Genomic DNA, 11502 nt, shown 5'->3' on the forward strand with positions numbered 1-11502 from the left:
CGCGTGTAGAGGAGTGCTGTTGAGGAGAGCAGGAGGGGGCAGGCCAATGGGTGTTTGATGGCTGTGGTTGGTGAGGCTATTGGGTCTGCCACAAGCAAGCAGCTGAAGAGCACTAGGCCATCAGCCGGTTGGGCCCTCTGTAAGGACTTCAGAGTCTGAGAGTGGCCACATGAGTGAGAGAGTGGCCAAGTGATGTGTCTTGTCAGTGACCTAGAACAGCAAGCGTGAAGCATTGCGATAAACCACCCATACTGTACATCACGAATGCATCATGGTATACATATTACATCAGTGATTAACATTAAAATGTTCATTCATTACTGGGTGTAGTTGGTGATACAACACACCTCATTTTACCCTGACCCAACCCTCAATAACCTTATGTATTTCCTCTCCCATCTTCTCTTTCTCTTCCTCATTCGCTCCATTTCCCCCCTCTTCTCCATTACAAGGTTTAGCGCATACTCACCTACCCTAATCCTAAACGACGGAAAAGCCAATTGCCTTTCTTTGTACACCATTGATATATAATACTAGGTGCAAAATTATCTGGCAATGCATCTTACTATATCTGTCATATATCCTATCGCAGGGATCGACATTTAAACATTTTAATAACAATTAAACAATGCAATAATTTATTTTTCAGTTTGATTTTAAGGTTTGATATCATAAATTATGGTTTTTGTTAAACCATTTACCCTTATTATGTCCTTATGTACTGTACATATCTTACAGCAATAGATTCAGTATTTAAGGCTGTCATGTTTATAAGTGTTATGTGAGAGTTAAAATATTCCCCACTATCCTCAAAAACAAGGGCACTCAAAAATATATTGGAAAATCAAGGAAGTGATTATTAATAAATGTGAGTATGATTAGATTGGTCATAGGGTTAAGTATTCAAATGAATGCAAGTAGAAAGAGCATTACCTTAGCTTTTTCAGGACTACAGCCAGATCCCTACTACTTCAACTCATTACTGGATTATTAATCTCTGTCTTGACCTGAAGAAAACATCCATTATGAAACAAAATGTGGAGACCAATTTAAATAAAAATGTATGAAACTGTGTTGTGTGTTTCTCATGCACTGTTTATATATTTCTCTACCAGTATTAAGCTTTTGTAATGAATATCATACTAAGTCGAGTTTAAAAAGGCAATCACAAATCTGTAAAACATGAATCACGCTAATAATGTATTGATCATTAATCATTATTAAATTATATCATGAAACCCTAATACCTGCATTTTTATTTATTAGTCTGTGTTTGGCGTGAATAAGTAAACTCAAAATCAACTTTGTTTCTTGCCACAGGGCTTCAACCTTCTGGACAGCAGCTGTCCGATGAGCTATTAGTCGAGGTAATGGAATAGGTTCCTGTAAATATTCACGCATGATACCATTTAAAAAGTGTCTGACACAACAGACCTTACAAGTTAGATTTTCACTCTTAAACACCACATACTGCTACCCATAACTGTGATTTTTATTTTTTCACAAAGATAATTAATGTCAGTTGCATGGTGTTTTAAGGTTTCTGGCCAAAGCCTGGCATAAATATAGCAAATATAGACTATGCATGTGCACATTCCTGTGATGTCTCAAATAGAAAGGCCTGAACAAAGAAGAGGTGCCCATTCTTTCAACTTCAATAAAAATGGCCTAATACTGTCAAGGGAGAAGTGGCAAAGCTTAAGCATTTCCTGTCTAAGTATTAGCTATATAAAATTTTTATATCAGGAAATTACACTAAACATATATATTTATTATACAGGGATTGATGTAAAAATAAAATAGAAATAAGATAGATAGTAAGATGAGTATAGATAAGAATAAGATAGAATAAGCATTAGATAGAATAGATAGATAGATAGATAGTATGATAGATAGATAAATAGATAGATAGATAGAACATGTAACAGACACGTTCAGGCTCCCGAGACAACTAATTTGAGATTATCATTAAAACTGCTTAGTAGGTGAGATATGGCGGTTAGGGTGATTACGCCCTCTTGTGGTTTATAAAGATACAAGTTCTTGCCAAATTTGGTTCTGTGGTTTAGTCTTTAGCCCGCTGTGTCCGACCGATTAAATAGAGGTGATTTATCAAAATTGAGTGATTTATCATTGAACTAGTGTCCTTTGATTTAAATTCGTCAACGCGTTGCTCCGCCACCGACTGTCTGTGTGTGTGTGTGTGTGTGTGTGTGTGTGTGTGTGTGTGTGTGTGTGTGTGTGTGTGTGTGTGTGTGTGTGTGTGTGTGTGTGTGTTTTCTCCAGCAGTAGAGGGCAGCATAACAATATGTCAGTGTTAATTTTGTGTATGAAGAAGAGTGGCCCGGGGGAGTCTAGCTGGTAGTGGTCTAGACATGTCAGAGAACTGGCACTAATGCTAACTTGGCCGCTGTAGTTAGTGAGTTATCCAAAAGTGTATCGAAGCTTAAAGGGGTGATTTTAGACAACGAAGCCTCGCCAGCTGGCCTGTGTAGAGGTTTGGAAAACTGTTGAAACGTTGCGGATCCCGGACCTTTCATATCTGACAACAACTGGTTAGCTAGTATTAGCTGGCTAGCAGGGGAGCTCCCGAAAAGTAACGCCAGGGCTTGTTTCATACAGTCATGTCTTCGGCCGGAGACTTCGGAAACCCTTTAAGAAAATTTAAATTGGTCTTTCTCGGGGAACAGAGTGGTAAGTCTGACTTTGACGCAAAAAATTTGTCGAATATGAATTATGCTCTGGAGGAGATGTAGCTAACACTAGAGTTGATGGGTTAGTCGGGTGATTAGCGTTAACCAGTTAGCTAGCCAACATTAGCTGCGTAACGTTAAACTTGGCACAGTGTTAGCATTGCGACACCGTAACTTGTTACCGGCTGCTTGTCCACGCTGGATTCAGACAAATGCAACTTAACTTCTTCTAGATAAGTCATGTCTGTGGAAACTGGCTTCCTCGTCTGTTAGCTAACTTGCATGCCAAGCTGTGATAACAACCTTAACCGCGGCAGCAAAGGCTAGAAGAAAGATACAAGTGCCACTTACATTGACAAACAGTTTGGTTAATATAATAAAAGTACATTCAGTTTAATTATATTACTTGTATTTCCTATATAGAGGCTGCAGTTACAGGCTTAGTTATAATATATGCTGCGGTGCTCATAAGAATGATGTCAATCTCGGTTAAAGTCCATTTCTGCTGAGAGGTTATGCATCTTAATTACCTAACCTGTCCAGTGGCACTCCTACACTCCCTACTCATTTCCCCCCTTCTCAATCCAAACTGAACACAGGGTGTACTTGTAGAGGAAGAAACGGGTGGGGGGCAGGGAAGTTGTCCAGTTTCTGTTTTCAAAGGCAAAGGTGTGGGGTCGTTGATTATATAGTTCAATACGTGCTTCTACGGCCTTCTCACTGTTTCCACAGCTGTGTGTTTGGCATGCCAACTCAAAGCATAGGGAAGTGTAAGCTGATTCTGGGGCTTCATGTAGACTTGGGATGAATCGATTCAACTTTTTCTCTCCAAATACTGATTCTGATTCGTCAACATAGGGTATCTGTTGATAAGAAGTACTAATATGTAGTACTCTTTCCTTACTCTCTCTTTACCCTCAATTAAAATCAGTGTACCTAACTGCTTCATATTCATTGGGATCATTTGTGTGTATGGCTACATGAGGTTAAGTCTTGCTTTAGTGCTAAAAACAGTTGGTGACCTGTTGTGCCATAAATAATAGATTGGATAGTAGAATTAGTAGCCTATGTTGTATTGTATGTAGACTTATGTGACATGCCTAAAGAAACTAAGCTTAATTTGGATCTTCTGGTTTGATAATAACCTATCTGCATAATAACATCGGTATCAGCACTAAAAGCGATCCAGCTGATCTAATTGATGCATCTCAAGAGAAGAAACGGGATAAGGTAGTGTAGAAAAGGTGACTGTTTCTCATTTGCTGTTAACTACGGCCTGTGATCAGCTGTGGCTCCTTGTAGCCTTGTAAACAGCAGTGTTGGCTTTGGCCATGTCATCATCACTTGATGCACAGTGTAACTGGTAATGTAACTTGAGCTCAGAAAAATAGTCTGAGGCTGAGGAGCCCTGTCTGGGTATTCAAAGCAACTGTGTGAGTGTCTCTTTTGGTATTGATGCACTCAAAGTAACATTTTACCAGTAAATATCAGCAAGGTCAAAAGAAATCTTATTAGAATGTGGTAAATGACATGATAGCTACACAGTATAGATATGGAAGATCAAAAATCCTCAAAGCTGGGTTGGACACAGCAAGGCATCTTAGAAGGGAATTAAATGGGGAGCCTGGTTCCCAACCCTTCCTGTCCCTCTACATTCCTCAACTGTCCAACTTCTTCTCAAATACTTAAAATGATTGTGCACCACACCCTTTGATGGTTAAGAACTTTCAGAAGGGAGCAGGAGTTGCATGACCTGCTGCTGTCAGCTGCAGTCCATTAAAAGGGTTCTTCATCAGTGGCTGATGCACTGCACACAATTTTGATGTTGGCACTTAATGTGGGTTCTTAATTATAGCTTTGTGTAATTTGCAGTAGATAATTCCTTTTTTCTGTTATTTGCGAACATTTCATGTCAAAGTTTGACCACACTGAGAATAATGTCTTGCCTATAAATAGTAAGAAACCTTTTCATTTCTAACAATTATTCAGTTATTATTCGTCTGGGGTTTAATTTAGCCCCCATTGTTGTTCAACAGAAAACAAATTTGAAACAATTTTGATAATTGAATATCATTGTTTATCAGCCTGATTGTTTATCAGAACTGAAGTGGAAGTGTGATCGTTGTAGCTGCACCATTGTTTCTGTTTGTTTTTCAGTGGGAAAGACTTCGCTGATCACCAGGTTCATGTATGACAGCTTCGACAACACTTACCAGGTGAGACAAACACCTCCACCTGATTTAATCATCATTCATAAAGTCCACATTATCCTAATATCATCAGTAATGTAGACAGCTATGAATAATGACCTATTTCTAACCTATTTTCAGGCCACAATAGGAATAGATTTCCTGTCGAAAACAATGTACCTTGAAGACAGAACAGTAAGTTTCATTTTCATCACTAATAATGTTAAATCAATCAATTTTGTTGCTGGTTATGCTGGTCTTTGTTCAGATTGGGGAAATTCTTCAAGTGACTGTAAGGCTTTGGTGTTAGGAATGTTAATGGGCACTCATACAAATTTCTAACAAGGATTTTTGTTTGTTTGTTTGTTTGTTTTATTAACAGTTTAGTTATGTTCTTTCTAGCAAACACACACTGTGAGCTGGTTGGCGTACTCCCCGGACCGTCCTCCCTTTCTCTGTTTTTTTTCCTCCCTCAACAAAAGTTTTCTTCCTCTCCTTCCTACCCCTCCATTTCTTCTCTCCATTCCTGTTTTGAAATTAAACACTTTACTTGATCAAGAGAGGAGGGTTGATGACAAGTGAAGGGTGATTATTTCTCCCCGTGGGCCCAGACAGCTTGCTCTTTCTGGTGGTCATTCACTACCTGCATGCACTACTCTCTCTATCTCTGGCCTCTCTCTGTCTTTTCCAATTCATCTGACTTCATTTAGTTTCCTTTGAATTTGCTTTTTGTCACCATAACTTACTTCATTTCTGACCTCAGTTTTTCTTGTTTTGTTTTCATCCCTTTTGTTTTTTTCTTTCTCTTCCCTTTTATTTCTCCTCCCATCCTTTCCCCCCTACTACCCCACAGATCAGGTTGCAGTTGTGGGACACGGCAGGCCAAGAGCGATTTCGCAGCCTCATCCCGAGTTACATCAGAGACTCTGCTGCTGCTGTCGTAGTGTACGATATCACAAGTAGGTGGTGTTATGCATATTGTGTTTTTAATGTTCAGAAAGTAATTTGTTTTTTTTGTAAATCCTCTTAAATACAACAGCAAACAAAAGTTTGTTATATAATGTGACTCAACCACACTTTTCATTTTGATTTTAAAAATCCTGTAATTCCATATTTATTCATCAGACTTGGAGACCATGTGTATAACTTGTAGTTCTACTTCCTGATAATCTTCTTGTCAAAAACTCACCTGTTTTTACAGCTGAGGCTTTTTATCTCCCCAATACTGATGCTCTGCTTCCTATTTCTCCATCATCTCTCTTTCAGATGTCAATTCCTTCCAGCAAACCACAAAATGGATTGATGATGTGAGAACGGAGAGAGGAAGTGATGTCATCATCATGTTGGTGGGAAACAAGACAGACCTTGCAGATAAAAGGTAATCTGTTCCTACCTCCTCCTGCAAACGGGCTCTCTCCATTAATAGCATACTAATGAAGCCATTGATTGTTACTGCTGGCCCGTCAATATTGAGTTCCTCAGCCCTTCCTGAGGCAGCACTCAATCACAGCAAGTTATCTCTGCCCTCAGCTATCTCTGACTGTTTTATTTCAGCCTAGATGTCCTCCCTTAGATACTGATTATTTGCTCTTTAAACGATCAAGCTCATAAGTAAATTCATAGTTGTCAGCTATGATATACAATAATATTACATCTGAAAGTATCTACTATGTGAACCACTTTATCTGCCTGTTTAATGCTGCATTGTATTTGGCTGTACATCTTTTAACCCCCCTATCTACCACAGGCAAGTATCTATTGAAGAGGGTGAGCGGAAAGCCAAAGAACTAAATGTAATGTTTATTGAGACTAGTGCGAAAGCAGGCTACAACGTAAAGCAGGTAAGAGTGTGTGTGAGTCGTGCTCTGTAGTCCTGCTGCAAATTCTGCCGCCTGGGCTTTACCTCCAAAGGTCACCTGTCGAAATCAGAGGTTAGATCTCTAAAATAGGCATTTTGTAAATTTACTAGCTCTTCCAGCAAATGGATCTTAAAGCCATTGTTTATTTTCTGTCCATATTTCTAAAGGAATAGTTTGATATTTTGGAAAAAATGGGTTTTTTTCTGTCTGACAGTCGAACCATTGTACAGTAAATAAGTAGCTAGAACCAGCAGCCTCTTAGCTTAACATGAGAACTGGAAACAGGAGGAAACATCTAGTTTCTGTCCAAACATGGAAAAAAATAAGGCTACCAGCACTAAAGCTAACTTGGGACCAGTAAGTCTCCACTGGTTGCCTGGAAACTGTTTCAGGACCAGAAATAATCTAGTGCATAACCTCCTGTAAAACAGAAAGTTTTTACACTTTGGGTTTATAATTAAACAAAGACATAACATGTCAGTTAGTGAGCATTAGAGGTGGTAGTATGCAGATTTTGTCAACTTTTGGCAGAACAAGGCTAGCTATTTGCTCCTGTTTCCAGTCTCTGTGATAAGGTAAGGTAACCAGCTGGAGCTTACAGCTACTTATTGACCATACACACATTAGAATGGTAGCATTTGTTAGATCTAACTCTCTGCAAAATGCCCAACTATTACATAATGCCTTCTCTTCCTGTTGTGGAACTCAGCTGACACAATGAACAGCCAGAAGCTCTATTAGGAAACTTTTGGTCTTGAGCAAAGGTGACAGTAGCAGCAGGAAGGGGCACGACTTGTTAATCCACTTCAATATAATCACAGTCTGTATTTTTTTTCCCTTTGTCTTCCTGTCAATGTCTGTGACGATATGTGCGTGTCCCTGTGGGTGTTTGTGTGTCATGTACGGGGATTTCGTGGCTCATCACAGACAGATAACCACAGAGGAGGGAGAACAGAGAGCAAAAGAGATGAATGTTCTGTTTATTGAAACAAGTGCAAAGACAGGCTACAATGTCAAACAGGTAGAGCGTGTGCACCTTTTTGTGTGTGTGTTCATAGTGCTCATGCTCTCTTCTGATTGGCCTCTCACACATGCATGTGTGCTTCAAACATCAGCTTCCTCTGGTCATATGTGAGATGTGTGGATTTGTTTTTCAAGCTCTCCCCCACCTGCTACAAGTAATGATTTGCATCGGCCAACCATCAATCATACAGCCCTAGAGGTGGGTCAGGGTTTGCAAACCAATATTCTCCACTCCACTGATTAGCACAGTAACAGCATTTTGTTGCTGGGAAATCTGCATGTAATGAAGTCTAGTTCTACATGATGCCTTTTAGAGGGGGGCGGCTATGTTAAGCATCATCATACATTCAGCACACTTTTCTTAAATTTCATGTGAATCCATCAATCACTTAAAATCCTCCAAGCTCTATCAATGGAAGGTCTCAGTAAGCCACAATTACATCCTCTTTTCAAACTTCTTCTGTAGTGCAGGACTATGGTCTTGCAGTACTTCAAACACATGCTGCTTAATTCAAATCAAATTTTATAAAGCTCTGTGAGGGAGTCTTCCTCTGTATGAGCTTCAAGTGCTAAATCATGTAAAGGGAATATTCAAAGCACGTTATCTTGATTTCACCTTGCTGACAGAATACGTCTGGTTCTCTTTCCCTCCAGCTTTTCCGTCGTGTGGCAGCCGCCCTCCCTGGCATGGACACCACACAGGACAAGAGTAGAGAGGACAGTATCCTTTGTGTACATGTTAGTGTCTGTCATGACAGGAGAGAGTCAGGAGGTCTCCTCGCTCTCTTATGTCATATTATATGGATAGTTCCTGTTTTACTTACTGAAGGGTTTTGGGTTTTTTACTGAAAGGTTTTGTTGGATGCTCCTATAGACGGCAGATGTCAGCCGCTTGGATTCACAGCAGTAAAATATAAAAACTTTGATAGAAAATTATTCCTGCAACAAGTCTTCTCAGCTGTGTCTTCTCGCAGCAAATTCAACCAAGCCCCATGAATTCTGTGCAACCTTGCATTTTTGTCCAATCACCACAACTCTTCTGCAAATGTGATCAAAAATCATCATAGTTTCCCACAAGTAGACACGTTAATTACTAAAGATGAAAAGACAGAAAACATCATTTCATTCATCATTCACTCGTAATGAAACTGTTTCATAGGCAGAAATCGTGGGGTGGGGGCTCTATGTGATAAATTCATAAATTCATGAGGTTACAAAAAAAAAAGACGGACCATTTTTGCAATTTTAATTTTCTCCTGCAGTTTCATTGGGGGAAAAACATCTAAAAACATCACATCTCACCATAATGTATCAGAGTATTGAAAACTAGGCAAAAAGTCTTGTTTACTTATTCATTGATCAGATGGTTCCTGATTAAGATCAATATTTTAGAATATTTAATTTAGATCTTAAGTATTCAAATCTGTTTATTTCACTGACGCTGGAACTGAAAGAAATACCGAGCCCTAATGGTAGTGTTCACAAAGGTTTATAATTTTTGAGTTTTTTCTCAAATAAGAGCTAACCTTTTGTATAATTAATTCATTTAAAACTGTATGGAGGTGTGCTCAGCTGCTCAAGACTCCTAAATAACCATAGTCAGTAAAAAAGCAAAAATACTTGCAAAGAGTCTGGAGCACTCTGATGGTGATGAAGCGCAGACTTTATTCCATAAGGTGATGTTTCAGCACCAGTGTGCCTTCTGCAGATCTGATGTACACAACTTTAAAATGTTATCTCTATTAACTTAGGTCTGGAAAGCACTTGTCTAGTTTTGTTTAGAACTAACAACTCTCATAAACATTTTAAACATTTTTGTATTTTTCCCATTCCGTGATGTTCCTTAACTCTTAAACCCCCTCAGTGATTGACATTAAGCTGGAGAAGCCACCAGAGCAACCTGTCAGTGAAGGAGGCTGTTCCTGCTAATGCTGGCCTAAGCCATGGCTAAATATTACTTTAACTGGCTTTTTCTCAAACCCGGTTGGTTTTTCTGTATCTGTACCCCTCACTACACCCACCTCTGTGCCCAATCCTGAAAGAGAACACTACATCCATTATCCTCGCCATTGTGGAAATCTTGCACTCTCATCGGGATGCTCTGAAAGTCATAAATCACTTAAATTGAATATTTGCGCTGTAATACATATATTGGAACAGTTTACACAGCTGGAGCTCAGGCTTCTTCACTGAGCTCCTGTTGTCTTGTCATTTCAAACGAAGATGGTATCATATTGCTTTAGTTTGTGTCTAAAGATGACTGAACCAAACTGAAAGAATATGTGTGTTAAAGATATTAAATCAAAGTATGTGTTTAAGAGTGAGAATATTCTTTAAAAAGTTAAATATTGCTTTAAGCTTGATAGGCACAATGTGGATGCTGTGTGCATTTGTTAACATAATTTGTTCTGTTGCAATTGATTGGCAAAGTTTTATTCATGAATTGTGTTATCAACAAACTGTTCTTACTTTTACCCATCTTGAATATGTGGAAAAGGTTGTGTTAAAGTAAATCAATAACATATTTGGGGGATCTCAGTGTTGACAAGTGTACTGTACACACACACACACACAAGTTGGAGGTGGCATGTTAAACTGAGTTTGTGCTTTGAGGTGCCTGTATCAGCAGACTCACAGTTCTCCCAACATGTACCAGCACAATATGACAAGTCAACGCATTGAAACCGCACAGTCACAAACCAGCACAAACACAACTCCTAATACAAGATTAACACTACCACTACACCATCCACATTACCGTCCTTTCTCTTTTCCCATACTAGTCCCTTGAGATGGGTTATTTTTACCCTGGCTTCCATTTTCTATTTTCTTTTTATTTGGATAGATCTTTCTTTTTTTCTAAAGACCACAGCTTTCATAGATGAAACTATTTCTTTGATAATAGTGTTTGAGGAGGATTTTCTCATATATTAAGAGTCATAATCATGAAACCCACCATAAACATTAGATATGGAGATATATGCTTTTGGAGTTTAATTGTAGAGGGCTTCCTCGGCTTTGGGTTTATCTAATTAAGTTTGGTATGATGTTTTACGAACAATTTTATTTTTTTGGCATTGATCTTTTGTTAGTTATTATTCTACATATGTATTTAATCCACAATGACTTGTAATATTTATTTCTGTTGGATTCATGTTTCTTTTTTATGGCTGTTAATATCTTCACTTTTGGTATGAGTCCTGAATCACTAATAAAATATGCATCCATCTGGACCATCTTTAACAGAATCAGTAGAGTGTCTGCTGTTCCCTCCACCACTTCTAAATGAAAATTTGATCATACTGATAAAACTGTGCAATTTTTTTGTGAACTTATGGAGGAGAGTCTGACTTGTATAGCAAAGTAGTCCTTAACGTTTCTGTCTGGAATGGTTTTAAATGAAAGAATAAAAATACACTTGTCACCGCTGCTGAAATTCACGTGTTATTGACAGCTGTAAGATGTGGATTATGTGATTTGCATGGCATTTTGTAATGTTTAAATGATAAATCAAAGATAACATACTCTTGAGTACTGCAGAGATTTTGATCTGTTTCTGTTAAGTCTTCAGCCTCAGTGGTTACAACACAGTGTGAACCACAGGAACAGAACAGAACACTAACACTATTATTAAGAGCAAGGCCTAAAAAGTGTTATAGTGGTCATGGAGCAGAACGATCCACGGTCACGCGTACTCATTGACCAACAATAATCAACCTGGTTATCCCCTGCAGGTGT

General features: G+C 38.7%; 1 protein-coding gene across 2 annotated transcripts; it reads left to right on the forward strand.

Moving 5' to 3' along the window:
• Window positions 1-2339: 2339 nt before the first annotated feature.
• Window positions 2340-11200, forward strand: LOC111234355 (ras-related protein Rab-6A). 2 transcript variants are annotated; one of them, XM_022762392.1, is made up of 8 exons: window positions 2340-2694; window positions 4851-4909; window positions 5024-5077; window positions 5736-5841; window positions 6149-6260; window positions 6630-6723; window positions 8419-8485; window positions 9629-11200. In XM_022762392.1, exons 1-8 carry the CDS (start codon window positions 2625-2627, stop codon window positions 9691-9693), a joined length of 627 nt encoding a protein of 208 aa, XP_022618113.1. In that variant the 5' UTR covers window positions 2340-2624; the 3' UTR covers window positions 9694-11200. The 2 variants fall into 2 exon arrangements, with proteins under 2 accessions (XP_022618113.1, XP_022618114.1); XM_022762393.1 differs by lacking the exon at window positions 6630-6723 and adding an exon at window positions 7669-7762.
• The last annotated feature ends 302 nt before the right edge of the window (window positions 11201-11502 follow it).

This window comes from Seriola dumerili, unplaced genomic scaffold, assembly GCF_002260705.1.
Source record: "Seriola dumerili isolate Sdu_G_001 unplaced genomic scaffold, Sdu_1.0 BDQW01000449.1, whole genome shotgun sequence".
Taxonomy (NCBI): Eukaryota; Metazoa; Chordata; class Actinopteri; order Carangiformes; family Carangidae; genus Seriola; species Seriola dumerili.